General features: G+C 39.9%; 1 protein-coding gene across 5 annotated transcripts in view; it reads right to left on the bottom strand.

Moving 5' to 3' along the window:
• Positions 1 to 21130, bottom strand: part of Mtmr3 (myotubularin related protein 3) — a 110993-nt gene that overhangs the window by 18721 nt on the left and 71142 nt on the right. For all 5 annotated transcript variants that reach the window (XM_029544969.1, XM_029544968.1, XM_029544970.1 and 2 more), the window contains 4 exons: positions 20002 to 20084; positions 16868 to 17034; positions 8342 to 8438; positions 5013 to 5126 (listed from right to left, as the gene is read on the bottom strand). In XM_029544969.1, coding sequence (XP_029400829.1) covers positions 5013 to 5126; positions 8342 to 8438; positions 16868 to 17034; positions 20002 to 20084 — 461 coding nt within the window. The remainder of the gene's footprint in view (positions 1 to 5012; positions 5127 to 8341; positions 8439 to 16867; positions 17035 to 20001; positions 20085 to 21130) is intronic.

Genomic DNA, 21130 nt, shown 5'->3' with positions numbered 1-21130 from the left:
AAAAAAAAAAAATCTATGACTATTATACCAGTTCTACTATGTAATAATTAAGTACAAACACCTCATTTCTGATACTGAATCCAACACATGCAAGATGCTAAGGTACAAAACAAACTATTCTGCCTCACTTCTGAAGGTCTACTGCAGCATCCATATATTCACTACTGCTGGCTTGATGATTCTTTTCAAACACATCCCATCTCTGCAAGTACAACACTCTCCTGGCCTACAGTGAAATCCTTTATACAGCTCTCCTGAGATGTCACAAGTCACAATTTAGTCTTACTATGGACACAGTACTGGATGACCCAGCCATGCTTGTTCAAGCGTCTCAGAGGGAAGAAATCACAATCCCAGTAAACTATACTTGGACAGATTCTTTTCCAAAGCTAGAAAGGATTCTCAGAGTCCATTCTGAGATGATACTAAATTTTCACATGTTTTCCAGTATGTCAATTAAAAAGTTGGAAAAATGTAATATTAAGTTGTAAAAAACAAAGTTCAGACCCATGCTATGCCATAGATAAATTGGAAAGTGTCACATAGAGTGAAGTGAGCCCATCACAAAGGACATGAGTTGTTAAGACTTATTACATAGTCAGAATAGGCAAATCTAGAGAAACAGTGCATTCCTGGCTTGGGATAGAGCAGTTGGGAAAGTTAGGAATGACTGCCTGTGAGTGTGAGGTGTCATTCTGTACAATGAAAATACAGTAACATTGATTGTAGAGGTGAGTTAACACAACTCTAAATGTAATATACTAAAGATTGCTAGATTGTATTAGCATATCTAAAGCTTCCTTAAGTTCTAAGAGTAATCTCTGCTATAAAAATGGAGAGCTCAGTGGTTAAAGCACAGGCCTGGATCCACTATATGCCTGAACTCATGTAAACGTAGAAGAAGGCAACTGACTCAACAAAGCTGGACCACATGTGTTGTGGCATGTGTGCTTGTATACACACACATACACACACAAATAGAGCAAAAATATTTTTTAATTAAAAGATTTATAAAATTTTATTTGTTTAGTGTGTGTGTGTGTGTGTGTGTGTGTGTAGGGAGAGAGCCCAGGAAAGGACAAAGACCTCCAGGAGCTGCAATTAAAGGCAGCTGTGAAGCCCAGTACAGGTGGGGTGGAGGTGGGGTGGGGGTTGGGGTGCTGAAAGAGCAGCAAGTGCTCTTTGCCACTTAGACAACTCTTCAGCCCCAATAAATACTTTTAAATCTGGTAAGCAAAAATTCTACCAATTCTATATATTGAAGAAAATGCCCATATTCTTTAAAATGTTCTTAAATTTGCACATGCAAACCTGCACACAGAGAGTACAGATGGGTTTACACAGAACGCAGTATTCCATTCCTTTTTCCTTTTTTAGGAAATAACGTGAGAAAATATAATCCTTAAATTCATAAGCACTAGATTAAAAGTGGTGGTAGCAAATCCCACTAGAGTAGTCTGCTTACAGGTTTTCAATTCCCCCTCACTGTGAGTGGCGGACAGCTCACAGGACACATCATTACCAACACCGCACTGGCTTACACTCAAATCAAACAAATGATGTGAAATTCCATGATTCTTGCTGCATCTCCCTACCAGGATGAAAAACCACAGATCTGAATGACTGCAAACTTCCCAGAAAAGGGTGAAGGGACCTTTCCTGAGAGTCCCCTGTCTCTGCAAGGTTTCCTAGCACACAGACAGAAGAGTAGATGGCACTCTGGTCTTGGGTTTTCAGGGCCAACTGGGTCTCTACAAGTAGCAGTAATTGATCTCCCGAAAAGTTTTGTACTGCATGAAAGCGTGGTGGCACATGCCTTTAATCCCACCACCTGGGAGGCAGAGGCAAGCGAATTTCTGAGTTCAAGGCCAGCCTGGTCTACAAAGTGAGTTCCAGAACAGCTAGGGCTATACAGAGAAACCCTCTCTTGAAAAACCAAAACAGAAAAGAAAAAAAGAAAAAGAAAATTAGATAAAACAGACATTTTACCACCTTAACAGAACTTGCTAAAATGCAAAAAGATAAAAGGTCTAGTAAAAAAAAAAAACAACTTACTAAAACATGGAATGCTTCCATTGTACATGAAAATGCAATGGTCTTAACTGCCTCTAATCCAATGGTCAGGCAAGCTCCCTATCTGGTAAGGATCACCATGTACACGGAGATGCTGTGAGCTGCACAACAGACAGAGTCTCCCAAGATCTTCCTGTGTTAGAGCAGCTCTGTAGCTCTAATCAGGTACTGGTTCAGGCCAGCATTGCAAAGTAACTGCTGCTAATGACCACAGAAATCAATGCTGCAGTGCATGCATAACTAAATCTGGGAAATGCTGGATTTAGGGGCATTTTGCTACCTATGGTGGTTTGAATGAGAATGGCTTCCACAGGTTCATATACTTAAATGCTTAGTCATAAGGAATGCCACTATCTGAGAAGGATTAGAAGCTGTGGCCTTGTTGGAACAGGTATGACCTGTTGGAGGAAGTGTGTCATTGGGGATTGGCTTTAAAGTTTAAAAAAAAAAAAAAAAAAAAAAGAATCCCATGCCAAACCTTGTCCCCCCCCCCTCTTGGCCTGGCTCACAGCGACTGTTCTAGAGCCATGAGTGCAGCCATGCTCCCTGCCATGATGCGAAGGAACTAAACTTCTGAAACTGTAGCCTCCGGTTAAATGCTTTCTATTGTAAGAGTTGCCTTGGTCACAATGACTAAGACATTATCTCTGCTGGCACTGAAAAGTGGTGGAGTGTCCTGAACATTCTTCAACACACACCTAACAAAACTACACAACACAGGGATCCAATTCTGAGATAAGAGACATAAGACACATGTCCTTCGATAGAGAGAGCAGCTCCAGGAAGCCTGCTTGATTTACAGGACTATACCAAGAACTTTCAACCACAATCTTGACAGGTTTTCTCTCAAGGATTGATGGTGACATTTCCACTTATGCACATATTCTAGGTATCTAGAATGGGGAACCCCAGAACTCATGCCTTCTAGAATTGAATTATAGAAAAGAAAGAAAAAAAGGTAAATAAAAAAACCAAACAAAACAAAACAAACAAAAAATGTATTCTAAGGAGCTCTTCTTAACTAGCATACTTAAGCTTTCTGCCTAAAAAGAGAAAAATGAATGGCTTTTACTGCAAGCCCTTTACTCAGAAAGAGTACTTCCCCCTTCTGCTCCAAGTCACAAGTCTCATAAATGCCAGGCAGCCAATCTACCACAGCTGTTGGTCCGAACAGCAGCCAGCTGTTTCCCAGCCTCCAAATCCCTTCAACTTCCCCTGTTCTCTAATTCCATGTCACTCTCAGTGCCTGAGTGACAGGTAAATTTGGTGACCTACTTTGGTGTCTGAAAACAAAACTGATGAAAATGGACACTGAAGGCTTAATGGGTCCTACTGAGTCACAGGCAGTGTCCTTCACGTTCAGTATTCAGGGTGGCATCAGTATTTGCCTTCAATAGGCAAGCTGGTTACCTTCCTAAGAATGTCACAAGAAATATACCTTCCTAGAGCCTCAATATTGGAGTGCAATAGCTCCTGGTGTAGCACCTTTTAACTAAAAGGTCTACAAACCAAAAAGTAAAATGGAGAATGTTAACATTTCAAGACACAATATGACTTCCTCAAAATTTAACATGACTGTAACAGCAGATTGGTCACTAACTTATAAAGCTAGTAGTACTTAAGTATATACTCTATTTCAAATATAATTTAAAGGCATTAAAGTGTTAAGAGGCCCTCATTTACATACTACAGCACATCTGTGTATCACCAACCCCTTTTTAAAATGTACACCCTTAGCCCTTATATAGATACTATTCCCTCAAAGTAAAAATCCCTTATGCAGGAAGAGGAAGGCTTGTAAGAAGCTCATGACATCAGAATATGCACCTCTCCAAGGGTTTTAACAGCAGTAAACACTTGCTGGGGAAGAAAACTTTGGTAGACATGCCTGTAATGTCTAGCTAATGCCAGTAATGCGGCTGTCACGAGTTACCACTCTGGGGAGTCTTCCAGGGATCTAGCTACTTCTGAATCTTCTATATCCCTCCAACTCATTCTTCACCCACACTCTTAGAAGTGACCTTAAAAGCTCCCCATGGTCAGCAAGATAGTTTCCTCAGGTGGAACCATTTCTTAGGTCTGTAGTCAGTGTCCTATCTGGGATTTATAGAGGGTTGTCCATGTCTCCCCACAAGATATTACACTATAGCTCTCATGTCTTGCGTCTCTGAAATTTTCTGTCTAGCCACAATTGATTCTAATTCATCTCAAAACAAGAGTCCTTCCTTCCGGGCTGGAGAGATGGCTCAGTGGTTAAGAGCACCAACTGCTCTTCCAGAGGTCCTGAGTTCAAATCCCAGCAACCACATGGTGGCTGACAACTACCTGTAATGAGATCCGATGCCCTCATCTGGTGTTACAGTGTACTTACATATAATAAATAAATAAATCTTAAAAAAAAAAAAAAAAAAAAAAAAGAGTCCTTCCTTCCACATGTCACATGTTAAAGTGACAATCACAAACACCATTAGAGTTCATTGAGCTCTATTCTAAATCTGACCAACCTTTTAACACAAAAGTCCTGTTAAATATCTGAAGCTAAATGCAATGAATATAAGAAAAAAATATTATTTTTACCTTTTTTTAAAGATAGGGTCTCCCTGTATAGTACCCCTGCCTATCCTGGAAGTTCTTACATAGACCAGGCTAATCTTAAAGTCGCAGTTATCCACCTGTCTCTATCTCCTGAGTGCTAGGATTAAAGTTGTGCATTGCAGCAGGTGGCCCAGACACTTTTCTATTGAAATATTCTCATCAGGGTTCACCTGCATAGCCAGCTGCTTCTGCTCCGGACACAGTGAGTGCTGGTGTTTTTCTTTCTGTAGGCACAGCTTTAGCAATGAGGAAGCAGGCACTTGCCAGGGACGCTATCAGGTCAGCAGCTGTCAGGACAGTGAGCAGTAGGGAAGAAGAACCTGGAGCTGGTCTGGCTTACATACCTGTAGATGACAGCAGGGATGCGCTTCCAGGATCTGAAGCCTGCCACACTTTCCAGTTCTTTGTCAGTGATCCAAGCAGGTACTATGAGCTCTTGTGGATAACTACCACATAATCTGTTGGAAAGAAGAGAATGGTGGTGAGAAGGAAAGAAAAGGGGGAGAAGATGGAATGAGAGAGGGGCAGAGGGATAGGACATGAGGGGCACAGGACTACTCATGCCATTACAAAGCCAGTTACAAAGGCAATGACGGTGCTTGCCTAGCATGTTCAAGGTCTAATATCATTTGCTAGTACAGGAGAAAAAAAAAAAAAAGCAGACGAGAAATCAAGGGGGCATTGTTTGAGGTTCTGGTCTCCTTACCAGAATAGGTAGCCATAATGCTTGCTTATATTATACAAATTATCTTTGATGGTTCAATCTGGTGCTGCCTTTTGGAACCTGATAATCTAACAATAAAAAAATGAGAGTTGAGGGACATTCTCCTTCTCCATTAAAATTATCTGTTGTAAATTGTGTGTGTGTCTAAGTACAGAAAGAAATATCTATGTCACCTCTCTTAGTCTTCCAGGCTCTTTGTCAAAATGAAGCATGAAAAGGACAAAGTCAGATGGCCTCTTCAAATTGACTTCTCACTTGACTTGAACCAGGATGTCCTAATTCTTTTTTTTTTTTTTTTTTTTTTTTTTAGATTTATTTATTTATTTTATATATGTGAGTACACTGTAGCTATCTTCAGATGCACCAGAAAAGGGCATCCGATCTCATTATTGAAGGTTATAAGCTACTATGTGGTTGCTGGGAATTGAACTCAGGACCTCTGGAAGAGCAGATGGTGCTCTTAACCACTGAGCCATCTCTCCAGGTCCAGGGATGTCCTAATTTTCAGTAACAAGTACAATCAGGAGTTATAGAGATGCAATAAACACTAATAATCTCAATGAGCCAAATCAGTAATGTGAGCAAACTATTAACCATGATTTCTATAAAATACACTAGAGGAGAAACTATTTCCTGTTCTCTCTTCCTCGCACTTTCAGTCCTTTGCTCGCTCATTTTAAAACAAAAGGTGTTTTTGCGTTCTAGTCAAATTTATTTTATTTACAGGACAGTATCACTAGGTAATCTTCCTTTTGAACACTAAAAGCAGTATGAAATTTAATCCTAAAACTCAAAAACTATCTGTGCTGGCTAGTTTTTATGTCAACTTGACAAGAGCTAGGGGACATGTGAGAAGAAAAGGTAAGAAAATTCTTTCATAAGACTGGCTTATAGGCATTTTCTTGACTGATGATTGATGTGGGAGGGTCCAGCCCACTGGAGAGGTGATCCTGGATGGTACAGAAATCAGCTGAGCAAGCCATGGAGAATAAACCAGTACGCAATACTTATCAACGGCTTCTGTTCTTGCCCTGAGGTTCCTACCTGGAGTTCATGTGCTGACTTCCTTTGATGACTATGATGTGGAAATATAAGCAAAATAAACCTTTTCTTCTTGAACTCGCTTATTGGTAATGGTGTTTTATTTCAGCAATAGAAACCTTAACTAAGATACCATCACCTCCATTACCCTGCCCTACTCTATGCATCAGAAGGAGACTTGAGACATAAAGGTTTTGATTACTCAACACTACATCTCGTTCATTCCTCTCAATTTCTAGAAGATAAAGAACCAGAAATTTAAAAGCCACTGAGCCAGAAGGATGGTTGTGACTGAGAATAAGCTACACAAACTTCCTAAAACCCAAACTCTTTGTTTTGTTTTGTTTCTCTGTGTAGCCCTACTGGAACTCACTCTGTAGACCAGGCTGACCTCGAACTCAGAAATCCACCTACTTCTGCCACCCAAGTGCTGGGATTAAAGGCGTGCGCCACCACCGCCCGGCTCAAACTCTTTGAAATGACCTGTGACAGTGACCACAGCAACTACTCTAATAGCTTGTCGTGTTCTTTTTATTTTATGTTCAAGACTAGATCTGGCTCTCACTTGTTAGCAGTGGAGGCTGACTTGTCCCTATGAACTGGATTTCTATGCTCACTGTCCAGCAGACACCACACCTGTTCTATTCAGAAGTTAGCTCTTCTCACTGTTGGTAAACAGTCCCAGTGTAAGAAAAGAAGGTTCCAGTCAGCAAAGCCTATGTAACCTTAGATTTCTATGGCTATTCTGTCCTCCAACCTGCCTCTGACAACAGCTCCATGTGAAGTTCTCGTGTCTTTGTAACCTCCAGGTTCTTAACTTCTTGGTAAGGCCCCATGTGAAGAGTTGCAATGAGTGGTAGACTTTCCAGTGAAAAATGGAAGAGACCAAGAAAATGGGTATTATAATTTGAGGTAACTGAAAAGATCAAAGGATGGAACATATGAGTAGAATATATTCATCTAGTCTCCTGGACTGCTTCACAGAAACTCTGACCAAATCCCAGTATTTAGCCACCCTTTCTCACCAAAGCACTTACATGTGTTAAGTTTTAAGGAAACAGGTAATGAATGAATTTAATAATAGTGTTAGCATTTAGTGATCACAGTTGAGGACATTTGTCATTAAGATTAGCAATGAGGGATTGGGGATATGAGTCAGTAGGAAAAGTGTTTGTGCTATGCTATCATGAGCATCCCCAGTGCCCATGTAAAAAGCTGGGTGTGCTAGTATATGCCTAGAATCTCAGGACTGGGTGGGTAGAGAGAGACAAGAGGTTCCTTAGAGCTTGCTGGTCAACTAGTCTTACTGAACCAACAAGCTCCAAGTTCAGTGAGAGACCCTGGCTCAAAACTAAGGCAACAAATGAAATTCACAAACTACTGGCCTCTGTCTACACCTGCACAGGTGTGTGAACACACACACACACACACACACACACACACACACACACACACACACACACGCAAGAGCATGTGTTTATTCTTGCTTTTAAGCCCACTGCTTCCATAATGCCAAAGTAGTGACGAATACACACTAGTGCCCACAGTAAGCATAGGACATGCAGACATGCAGGGGTAGGAAGAAAGGAGGCCTGCAGAGGTTAAAAGAAAGTAGTGACGAATACACACTACTGCCCACAGGAAGCATAGGACATGCAGGAAGAAAGGAAGCCTACAGAGGTTAAAAGAAAGGCTTCAAGAACTTATTATGCAAGGATCATTTTCCACTCCAGAAATATTAAGCAGAAGGTTCAAAAGGAACTCTGAAAAGCATGAATTTAGAGTTAATAAACAAAATTCTATTTCAAAGTACCTGAATTTAATGTTTTGCCACCTGAGAATTGGGCCTTCTGTTAAAGGTACTAGCTTAGCTGTGAAACACAGTCTACAAGTATCCATGTAACTCACTTGTATTTCTCATTGATGTTGGAAATCCTCCAGGCATTGTTCATATCAAAACCCATCCGCTCCACTTCATTCTTAAACCTTGACGTCACATGTTCCCCTAGAGACAGAGACAAACAGCAAAAACAAAGAAATAAATACCACTTTGCAAACTGAAAACAAAACCACCACTACCTTTGCTCTATTCTATTTCAATTGTTTTAAAGGCAGGAATATATAAATAGATAACACATATTTACCTTTAGTCAAAAAGGGGGGGGGCAGGTTAAGACTACAGAAAGGAAAGAAGAATAACAGATCAAGAATTATGTCATCTTAGTCACTGGATACCTTTAATCCCAACACTCAGAAGACAGAGGCAGTTGTATCTCTGTGAGTTTGAGACCAGCCTAGTCTACAAAATAAATTCTAGGCCATCCAGGGCTATAGCAAGATCCCATCTCGAGGGGTGGTGTATTACTTAAACTCTGTGAATACAGTTGTGCTCATTCGCTGTACTCATTTCTTTAGAGGGTGAACAGTCTAAGGAGATTAGTATAACACATGTCTCTGGCCCGGAAACCCACGTACTTTCTTGTAAATAAACAAACTACTAGTTTACTTCCACACTCAGAATGACAGTATACATAAAAAGAAAAAAAAAAAAAAAACCATCTTAAATCACCAAGATTGGTAACTTAGATGTAAAATTCTTTATCTGAAACCCTCTGGGTCACCTTTCAGAACCTGGGAGTTTCCTGAGTATTAGAAAGCTAAGACAATGCATATATTATAACACTGCAGTTCCAATTTTAACAGGGGCTACTTAGGCGTCCCTAGTTCCTCAGTGGAAACTTCATACCCAGTGCGATAACTGTGTCAGCTTGGCTCAGGTCAAACTGCAAATAGACTAGGAAATGCCTTCAGGTTTTCAGAGACTGAAAGCAATCAGGCAAGTGGCCACTGCCCGTGATCAGAACCCCAGGAAACAGCCATTATTAAAAGATACCCTAGGGGTCTGTAACAACACCCCTTATACCTAGCTATAACCTGGCTACATCTCTCTTAAATGTGGCTCTTTATTCTTTGAGATACCACAACAAAGGCAGAGCCAGACCAAAATCTAAAGTGCTTTCCTCCTTAGGAAGTGCATGGTTCTAGAGCAGTAACTTACTAAACAAAACCACTGAGCAGGTTCCTGATTTGTGCAACCGGAGTTGAAAGCTATAAAACGAATGGGGGCAGGGCTACAAGAAAGCACAACAAACAAAAGCACACAGCCGACTGCTCTGGAGAGAAGGATAAACTTTTGTTCTCCCTGGGAGATGAGCTTCAGAACAGAAAAACACTGACTGCTTGGATGAGGGCCAATTCTATAAAACTATGTCCCATTTAAACATCTTCTCTTGAGTTTAGGCTTCTGGAGGAAGAGCTCAGAAAAGATGACGTTCAGACAGGCGAGAAGAGATAACAGCTGAATCTGGTACATTTGAAGAGTTTTAGAAGCAACATAGTAGGCTCCCAAACAAGAAAAAAGGCTCTCTGAACAGAAGTGCCATCTGTCTACAAACTGTAAGGAGTATTGGCCCTCAGGAACAATCAACAGGGAGGCTTTAATATAAAAGACAACGCTGTGAAATTGTGGCGATTTCGAGTTTGTTACAAGATATCTTGAGGAGGGGGAGAGATGTCTCAGCAATTAAGAGCACTAGTTGTTCTTTCAGAGGTCTTGAATTCAATTTCCAGCACCCACATGGTGACTCACAGCTGACTATAATGGCATCCAATGCCCTCTTCTGGTGTGCAGAGGAATATGGAAACAAAGTACCCATATACATAAAATACGTAATTTTTTATATTTATATTTATTTTATTTTATTTTATTTTATATTTTGGTGCCCATAGTCCAGAAGAAGGCATAGAATTCCCCAAAACAGAAGTCACTGATAGTTGTGAGCTGCAATGTAGGTGCTGGGAATAGAACCCCAGTCTTCAGAAAGAGTAGCCAGTGCTCTTGACTTAGTTATCACTGAAGCTCCACCTTCTATGTCTTTATTTCTTATTTCTTCATAAGTTAATCTAGCATAGTGTTTCCTTCCATCTCTTTATGTTTCCTCTTATATTTCTCATTATTTTTCTCCCTATACTACTTTAATAGTTATTGTGACTTTTTTTTAATGGTTTTGGAGACAGGGTGTCAAACACAGCCTAGGTTGGTATGCAGGCTGATCCTCTTGCCTCTGTCTCCCCATTACTAGAATTACAAGCGTACTCCCCGTGTCCTGCTTTTATTCTTATTTATGTATTTCTTCTCATGATTATTTTATGTATAAACGCAGGTTCGTGGTACACGTGTGACTTGTCAGACTTGTGGGGGGTCCATTCTCTTCTCCTGTCTTGACTTCTAGAGATCAAACTCAGATTGTAAGCAGCAAGCATTTTTTTGTTTGTTTGTTTTGTTTTTTTTGTTTTTGTTTTTCGAGACAGGGTTTCTCTGTATAGTCCTGGCTGTCCTGGCACTCTGTAGACCAGGCTGGCCTCAAACTCAGAAATCTGCCTGCCTCTGCCTCCCAAGTGCTGGGATTAAAGGCGTGCGCCACCACGCCGGCTAGCAGCAAGCATTTTTACCTGCTGAAACATTTCACTGGCCCATATTTAAAATTTTATTCCTACTTTACATTTATTTAATTAAAAATTTTTTAGATTTATATGTTTTATTTACTTACATGTTTTAGGATTTATATGTTTTATTTTGTATGTATGGTATGCATGTGCACCACAAAGGTGGAAACTTCTGATTTCTTTGGAGACTCAGTTGTGGTATTTTTCTGGTAACTGTCTTATGTTTTTGCTGAAGCAGGCATATAGGAGGATGTTTTGTTGAGAACAGACAAATGGTGTTTTCTGGAAGCTGCCTGGAAAAAGGGCATGTGATGTTTTGCTAAAGAGGATGGTTTAAAGAATGTGTGATATTTGGAAAGGGTATAATTATAACCCAACAGACAGTAGGCGCTGCTGTGTGGTATTGGTTCTCCTTGCCACTCTGCTGATGAGCGTTGGGCTTGACTGATGCTGGTCTTCTCTGACTATGCTGTGTGGTATTGGTTCTCCTTGCCACTCTTTGCTGGTCACAGTTTGTTGTGACTTCATAGAGAGAAACGCACCAAAGAACTTCTGGTGGAATGCCAGTCAACTTGGGCCAATTGGCAGAGTTTTGCAGTTTCTTCTGGATCAAACTGCTGTTGCTGATTCATGAATAGTGTTTGCAAGTGGACTGAGCTACTGCTGCTGATTCTTGTGAACTGAACTGCTAATATCCTGACATCGCAGATTGGATTCTCTCCAAAGAACTATTTCTAAACAGGTTCACATCCTCCTTTAGCCTACTAACCTTTCTTTTCCATTACCTCTGGTGGGTGGCTGGCTAGAAGGGAGGTTAAAGCATTTAAGTACACTTACTAAAGTAGGTTTTAAAAAAATCTAAGCCTACACACCACACCACTATTTTGCCTGGTGCCTCAGAAGACAGTAGAAGGAGTCAGATCGCTGGGATTAGAGTTATGGAGGATTGTGAGCCACCATGTAAATGCTGGAACTGAACCTGAGTTTTCTGCACGAGCAACAAGTGCTTTAAACCCATGTACCATCTCTCCATCCCCTCATCTAATTTCTAAAAAAAACATTCTCACAAGTAGGATATCTTTTTTGTTTTACTGTTACTTTTATTTTATTTTCTAAATCTCCTATTTTCTTTCCCCATCCATAGCTTACTCACTTGTCTTTTTCTCTATATTCAACCTTTCCCTGCCTTCGTCATCTCATCCATTTAGTGTGGCTGGTTGCCCTGAGTAGTTACAACCTCACAGCACGGTCTACATTAGTTTTGTCATATTCTGTCCACCAGTCACTACTAATATAGGAGTGAACTTAATCACGTTCAAGTGATTTACCTTGTGTGGTTTGACATTGACATTTTCTCCTCTCTTAGTGTGAGTAAGGCTCCAAGAATAAGCTTCTCGCTAAGAATTTAATACACAAATACAACCAGAAGGGACATCAAACCACCTGATTCACAAATCACAAACTAGGAACAGAAGAAACATGAAAAGATAGAATATTCTAACTCCTCAACTACTGAATTCAAAGATACTGACAGATGAAAAAAATCAAAGTTTACTGGCAAAAATGATCTGATGGCGTCAAAGAACATGCAAGCAGCAGATGAACTAAATTCAAGAGCAAAAGAGGAAATCAGCAGGGAGCACAAAGTCAGCAAAGTGGACAAAAAAAAAATCAGCAACATGGATGATAAAACAACATGGAAGAAATATTCAGCAAGAAGAATGTTATTTTAGAAAAAAAAAAAGTTGGAAATGAAGAGCTTAGTGAGTCAGACTTAAAAAATAAAAACAGTAGAAGGCATTACCACAGACCAACCATGCAGAAGAATATCAGGGACTGAGGCCAAGGTCAAGAAAAGACCAGATTAAAGCACAAATAAAAATAAAGAACCAGGTATAGTGGTACACACATTAATCCCAATACTCAAGAGGCAGAAACAGATGGATCTCTAAGTTCAACGTCAGTCTAGTCTAAATAGGGAGTTTCAAGACAGCCAGGACTATATAGTGACACCCTATCTCAAAAACCAAATATAAATATAACACTGATCAATACTGAGACACTACCAAACCTGCGATCTACAGGACAGAAGAAGCAGAGACTAAAAGCTAAAGGTTGGCTTGAAGAACTGCCCAGCAGTTAAAGGTGCCTGCTGCTCACGCATGAGGACTAGAGTCAGACCCCAGCATAAGCAGTGCATCTGTGACCTCGTCACCAAGGGTGCAGAGACAGAGTGCTACTGCTGACTGGCTGTCAGCCTAGCTCCATGTTCACAGGAAGACCCTGCCTCAAAAAGGTACCCGAATACACTATACACACTCATAAACACACACAGTCGATCAATCGATACTAAAGCTATAGAGTATGTTCAATGAAATAGTAACAAAAATTCCAAAATCCAGAGAAAGGACATTCAAATACGAGAGATATTCAAAATCTCAAACAGACATCATCAGAGAACTCCTCTAATATGTATAGAGTCAAGTATCAAAAATATAAAGCAAGAAATAATATAAACTGTTAAGAGAAAAACAGCTCACCCAACAATGGCAAACACACTGGAATATTCTAAGACTCCTCCTCAGTAACCCTAAGAGCAGGTAACCACGCTATGATTTATTTCAAGCCCTTACAGTAGATAACTGCCAACGAAGACTGCTATAGCCGGCAAAGCCATCTCTTAAAACTGAAGACCTAACTCATTTCCAAACAAGCATGAACTAAAGCACTTGATGACTACCCAGCCAAAACTGCAGAAGATAATTATAGGAGCACTATTCACTGAGAAGGAAAAGAGGACATTTTCAGTCCCAAGTGCACCGGGAAGAATAAAGTTCATGAGACTAAATGAACACTGGAGAACTAGAGAGGAATTTATCATGCCCAACACAGTAAAACAGCAAACCCTTAAAATTAACAGGAGAGGAACATAATAACCACACAAGCAATTAGTAAACACCTTTTAATAATAACTGTAAGTGTAAATGGCTTCAACTTACTAATAAAAGGATGCTAGACTAGCTGACTGGACTAGCTGACAAGATTCAACTATCTGTGGTGAACAAGAAACACATTTGACTGGCAAGTTAAAGGATGGAAGAAGAGAAAAAAGAAAAAGAAAGTCAACAAAAAAAAAAAAAAGAAAAGAAAAAGAAATTCAGAGGATGGAAGTCTATATATGAATAAACAAAACAAAACAAAAAAACAGAAGGCCCAAACAGGGGAGAATAGTTACTACTATTCTCATTCTGATAAAGCAGACTTCAAATCAAAATAGCCAGAAGAGATAAAGAAAGTCAATATACTGATAAAGAGAACAATTTACCAAACAATTTACCAAAAAGATATAACAGTACATATGCGTAAAATGTTGGGGCTTCCAATTTTATAAAGCAAACATTAATGAACACAAAAGGTCATATAGTTCCTGATACCATAACTGTGGGTAACTTCAATAACCAACTCTCACCTTTAGACATACCATCTAAATAAAAATCCACAAAGAAACTTCAGAGTTAAATTACATCTTAGACCAAATGAATGTAACAGACTTCTACAAAATATATATTCTTCCAGTAATTCCTGAAACCACTTCTGAAACAGACCACATTCTATATATAAAGCACATCTTAACAAGAACCTAACTAACAACTGAAATAAATTCTAATATCTTCACAGGTCACATGCAATAAAACTAGAAGTCATTAACAAGAGTCAATACAGAAACTGTATAAATAAATTTGAGAACTGAGTGACTCTTAGTAAGTCACTAAAGAAACCAGGGAAGAAACTGTAAAATTTCTAGAATCAAATAAGAATAAAATCAGAACATTTGGGAGGCATGTCTAAAAGTAACATTTATAGCTGTATTTATAGGCAGTGGCAGTACACACCCTTAATACTGGCGGGAGAGTCAGGCAGATCTCCATGAATTCAAGGTCAGCCTGGTCTATAGCATGAATTCAAGGACAGCCACACCGTCTCAAACAAATAAAATATTAAAAACACAGTCATGCACACACACATACACACTCTTACACACACATATTGACATACAAACTGTAAACAATACAAACATACATAAAAACAAATGGTTTTAATTTTGTAAATATTACATTTATTGATGGTGCTGGGGGTACATACTACAATATGTATGTAGAAGTCAAACGACAACTTTCAGGAGCTTGTTCTCTGGTCCTGGGGACAGAACCCTAGTCACCAAGCTTGGCAACATGCATCTTTACCTACTGAGCCATCTCACTGGTCCAATACACATTTCTTAAAAGTAACTGAGACATTTTAAAAGGCTAGAGCAATGGTTTGATGGTTGTAGAAGTGTTTGCCTGATAACCTGTGTTCAGATTCCAGGAACCCACGTAAAAGCCAAACAGCTGCACATCTCAGGAATCGCAGAGTGCACAGGAGAGCTGGAGACAGGAGAAATCACCCAGAGGCTTATGAGCCAGCTAGCTTGGAGTACACAGCACAGCAGCAAACAGCTCGTAGAAGGTAAGGACTAATACTCAACTAGTGTATTTACCCAAAGGACCCTACAGCTAAGAAACTGGAACAAGCCTAAATGTCTAACAACAGATGAATCAATAAAAGATGTGCATGCACAATGAACTTTTTTTTATTAGGAATGTTTACATGTATTTGAATGTGTTTGAGAGGCATGCTTGCCTCAATGCTTGTGTGGAGGTCAGAGAACAATTTGCAGGAGTCAGCTCTCTCCCTCCACCACATGGGCCCTATTGATTAAACTCAGGTCATAGGGCTGGCACAGCAAATGCTTTTACCAATTGAGCTACCTCACCCACTACAATGGAATTTTAATCAGGATTAGAGAAACTATTATTGTGACAACATATAGGAAAACAGAATTAGGCACCACTATTGTTAAGCAAAACAAGTCAGACTCAGAGGGAAAAAAGCTTATGTGGGAAAACTTTCTGGCCTTTATCATGAAATGGGAACCTACAGGAGTCACGCCTTCAATCTCTGTCATCTAGCTTTGTCCCATTACTTTCCCATTAGTTTAGTACAACATATCTCCTGCTTTTCAGGGGAAGGGAAAAAAAAAAACCGGTGTTTGATATATTAGCTTCCTAGGCCAAAAATGACTATAAGGAGGCTTGTGGGGATTATGGGACCCTAATGGAAGGAAGCTGTGCATTTTCAGTAACATTTCATGTTTAAATAGTATTTAGTAGGCTTTGCACCAGATTAGTCTTGGACATTTATGCAAAAATACTTAATTTCTCACTTTATTTTCTTACCTTTTTTCCTTATCTTTCATTAAAATGGCATCTGTGTGTGTGTGTGAGCAAGTGAGACAGAGCTATTTGTGTGTGTGTGTGTGTGTGTGTGTGTGTGTGCGCGCGCGCGCACGCACGCACTGCACAGGCATGGTCCATACACATAAACACAGGCAAAACATTCATACACATAAAGTAATTCTTTTAATCTTAGAAATTGGTTGTGTGTGTGTGTGTGTGTGTGTGTGTGTGTGTGTGTGAGAGAGAGAGAGAGAGAGAGAGAGAGAGAGCACATATGTGCCAGAGAGAGAGAGAGAGAGAGAGAGAACACACATATGTGCCTGTGGATAAAAATGTAGTTCAGTCACTTATATAGCACCAAGTGTACCTGACTATGGCTATGCTCCCCACCATAATGATGACAGAGTAATCTCAGAAACTGTAGACCAGCACCTCAATTATATGCTTTCTTTTGTAACAACTGCCTTGGTCATGCTGTCTCTTTACAGCAACAGAATAGTGACTAGGACCCCTCAACTTCCTCACCATGATGGACTGTCATGAACTATGAGACAGAATGACCCTCTCCATTGTTAAGCTGCTTTGTCAGGTATTCTATCACAGCAATGAGAATGTAACATTTGGGCAAAGCTTCAGAAGTCTAGCCTACCTGGTCTGCACAGGTCTCCATGCTGCTCCTTTTCACTGGCGTAGACCTCCATGCACCAAGCATGGTATGCAAATGAGAAGAGATCTTCTATTTTACCAGGTGGTCGGATTGCATTGTTCAATCTCTTAAGCCAATCCTGACATTGCTCAAAGGTTGGGAACTGACACCTTCGCAAAGCAAAACAGGTATAAACATCATCAGGTGATAGTCGATAATGACGTCTAAGAAAAGTCACCATTTCAAGAGTGTCTATCCATAATGAAGACAAGTGAAGAAAACATCAGAGTAAGTCATTTACTACTACTTAGAATAAAAACAGATGCAACACATTTTAGCCAGTGGTGCAAAAAGAAAAAAGGAAGTTGGACATATGGAAAATCTATTATTTTGATCTAATGAATCTCTTCTAAAAGTAATTAATAGTGATTATCAAAGTACTAGTTTGTCAATGTGATGATCAGGTCTCACCCTACTTCTTTAGCTTGTTCTACAGTTCTCTCCTGTGTCCCCCCCCCCTTCTCTCTCTCTCTCTCTTGTTTTTTTCAAGACAGGGTTTCTCTGTATAGCCCTGGCTGTCCTGGAACTCACTTTGAAGACCAGGCTGGCCTCAAACTCAGAAATCCACCTTCCTCTGCCTTCCAAGTGCTGGGATTAAAGGTGTGCGCCACCACCACCTGGCTACACTTATCTCTCTTAAGAAATATGTTCAGAAAAATCCTTTTTCTCTTGCTGTGATATAATAGGTCATCCTAAAAAACAGACTACAATACTATTCATAGCCAGTTGGGAGATGGTTTTAAAATTTGGCTACTCAGCAATCAGGACCAACAGATCCAAAATAAGGCAGAGGACACACAAACATTCAGCTGCAACCATACAGAGAACAAAACAATTCTATTACTGATAGAAATTTTCAGTGTATACCACTAAAGGGTTAAAATTAAAATAATTAATACAAATTAGTTTGAGAACTTTTAATTCTATTTTTAAATGTAGTGCTAAAAACGGAAACTAAGTGAGCTTTTAAATCTGAGTGGCTATCAGTTATCTATCAAAAGTACAGTGTGTGTGGTGTGAGGTGCCTCGTTCCTGTAATCTCAGTACTTAGAAAGCTGAAACAGGAGTACTGAGTAAGTCTCAGACCACCCAGGGCTGCACACAGAATTTCAGGAAGACAAACATGAGCAGCTAAAAAGGCATGGTAAATGTTTGTCTTAACATGGAGGTCACTAAAGCCTTCCTTTATCCCAGTGAATGTAGTTCATCAACATGTTAATACAGTATTTACAGAACAGATCAAAGGAGTAAAGTAAAAATGTCAGGAACATACTAGAACTACTAAATTAAAAACATATTTTGGGAATCATTTTGCAACCATCAGAGTTAAAATTAGGTTTAATAAAATCATGAATGAATGCTAAAGTTAGAGAAATTTTGATGAGAAACAAGACATCTGCATTTTCTCAAAATGTTTCCCATAGATAGTTTATTAGTTACAAGTAATGTAGAAATTATACAGAAATTGAGTAACACTTTGACTGGACTAATCAAAACTCATCAATAAGAGACAAATGGATTCATTGTCTCTGGATATAACACAATACATTAAAAAGGAATGTGTGTGTGTGTGTCTCTCAGTTGCAGACACATAACTTCAATTTAATTTTGAGGAAACTCTAGACAGTTTAAGATGAGAAACAAACTATTAAAACATAACTATATTATCAGGACATGACTGGAGCAGGACAGTACATTTGGCAAGTGTATTGTCAAAGTAAAATTGTGAAACTGACAATGATGTACTGGTTATGAGAAAATATTCTAGTGCTAGGAAAGCTGTATGGGGGGGAAGTTTGATGTTTTGATTGAGAATCTGCTAAACGTCTCTGTACTGGCTAGCTTTGTGTCAACTTGACACAGGCTGGAGTTATCAAAGAGAAAGGAGTTTCAGTTGGGGAAATGCCTCCATGAGATCCAGCTATAAGGCATTTTCTCAATTAGTGATCAAGTGGGGAGAGGCCCCTTGTGGGTGGGACCATCTCTGGGCTGGTAGTCTTGGGTTCTATAAGAGAGCAGGCTGAGCAAGCCAGGGGAAGCAAGCCAGTAAGTAACATCCCTCCATGGCCTCTGCATCAGCTCCTGCTTCCTGACCTGCTTGAGTTCCAGTCCTGACTTCCTTTGGTGATGAACAGCAGTATGGAAGTGTAAGCCGAATAAACCCTTTCCTCCCCCCCACCCCCAACTTGCTTCTTGGTCATAATGCTTGTGCAGGAATAGAAACCCTGACTAAGACAGTCTCCACCCGCAACTAGTTTTTGGTCTATCAATAAAGATGTCAGTGGCCAATGGCTGGGGAGAAAGAAAGAGGCAGGACTTCCAGGTTCCCACAGGTTAGGAGAGAGGAGAGAATCGAGAGACTTGGGGAAGGAAACAGGATAGACTTAGGGAACTAAAGGGAAGACTTTCTAAAATGTTGGAGAAAAGGGAAAGCTGCCCCAAAGCGTCTTGGGCAGCAAGACCAATGAGCTTTACAACAAGTAACTGAACAACTAAGCTGAAGTGCTGAGCTAGGAGTAAAGGGACTGAGCGACTAAGCTGAGGGCAGAGTTAGAGGTGTTGAGCAAGGAATGAAGGTAAGGGCACGCTAACAGTGGAAGACTTGGAAGACCCCAGCCCAGAGCCAATAAGCCAATTTAAAAATGAGCTAATATATGTATGTCTTTTATCCGGGGATCTGAGATAGCTTCTGGGTGGGTGCATGCACGTGACAGGCCAAACACACACACAAACTCTCATACACACAAACACACACAGATATGTATACACACACACACACACACACACACACACACACGCTCTGCAAATAATAAATTGGGGTAAAGTTTTAACAGGAATAAATGGTATACTACTGTACTGTTTTAGTTTTTATACGTGTTATAAATTTAAAATTATTTCCAAGTAAAATGTATCTGTTTATATACCAATATACATTATAAATAAAATATTCTAGGCACTGATTAGTCAGAAATTATCTTAACAAAGTTGATCTTCAGAAGATATTTTCCTAACAAACTAACAACTCTTTAAAGAATATTTTCCCTAATACTTCACAGCCTCACAAACACACCACCTACCTGATAACTTTGCAATCTTTGCATGTCAAATGAAGCTGAAATATATCACGGCATTCAACGCTTTCTATAAGCTGTAATGGAACCTGCAAAAATTAAAAAGGATGAAGTTCTCTTAGTCAAAAAGGCACTGACTTTGAAGATACATTCAGAACAACTGATGAATGGGAAGAAGCAAACAAAATTTCAAATTTAGCTGGATCAATAGTGATTTATTAAAGAGAGGATTAGAGTTTCCCTTTTCCTAATCAATGACCTAAAGTTACAGCATGATGACCACAGAGAAGGGGCTTGAACTCTAAAGAGAAGAGGAAATAAATCCTCGAGTATCAAACCCACAAGCTCATTTCTCACGGCCCTATTGAAGATGCTATGATCTGTAGTAACACAAAAGTTGAAGGCACTAAACCAAAGCACTCAAGACTAAGTACAACAACAGCAACAAAAAGAAAAGACTAAGTACAAACAAGAATGAATGTATCCCCTGTCCCAGGTAGCAGAGTATATTTACGCCTCGGTTCTTAGAAAAGGGGTCTTCTGGAGGCCTAACTGCCTATAGGTTACAAAACAGAGACGGCAGAGCGGCAGTCAGTGGTCAGGGTCCCTGATCAGTAGAATGGACTGTAGATATCAGGACGTCTTACAGCAGTCAGAGAGCACAAAGGAGGCTAGGTCCACACGTCCCAAAGCAGAAGAGCCTTGTCTGAGAGCAGTAGAGCTCAGTGTTTGCATGAATTGGACTAGCCCACTCCCTGCCAGCTGGGTCAGCAGGCTCCACTTAACAATAGGGACAGAGATCAGATATGTCAATGAGACAGAAAACACTTCTGAAGTGTGTAAATGACCCTAAGGCTAACACAAGGACATTCCTCCTGAAAATATCTGACTCAACCTCCAACTCAAACAAAAGCAATTTTCAAACAACATGTAATAAATGAATAAATTCTTTCTCTGTGTAGCCGTGGCTGTCCTGAAACTCACTTTGTAGAACTCAGTCTGAGGTTTGTCTCAGATTCAGAGCTCCTCCTGTCTCTGCCTCCTGAGTCCTGAGATTAAAGGTGTCTGCCATTACCACCTGGCTCATTTGAAAGAGAGAGAGAGAGAGAGAGAGAGAGAGAGAGAGAGAGAGAGA

Source organism: Mus pahari, chromosome 13 (assembly GCF_900095145.1).
Source record: "Mus pahari chromosome 13, PAHARI_EIJ_v1.1, whole genome shotgun sequence".
Classification (NCBI taxonomy): Eukaryota; Metazoa; Chordata; class Mammalia; order Rodentia; family Muridae; genus Mus; species Mus pahari.
Note: the sequence above shows the minus strand (reverse complement) of the source record. Positions and strands in the feature narration are given on the sequence as shown.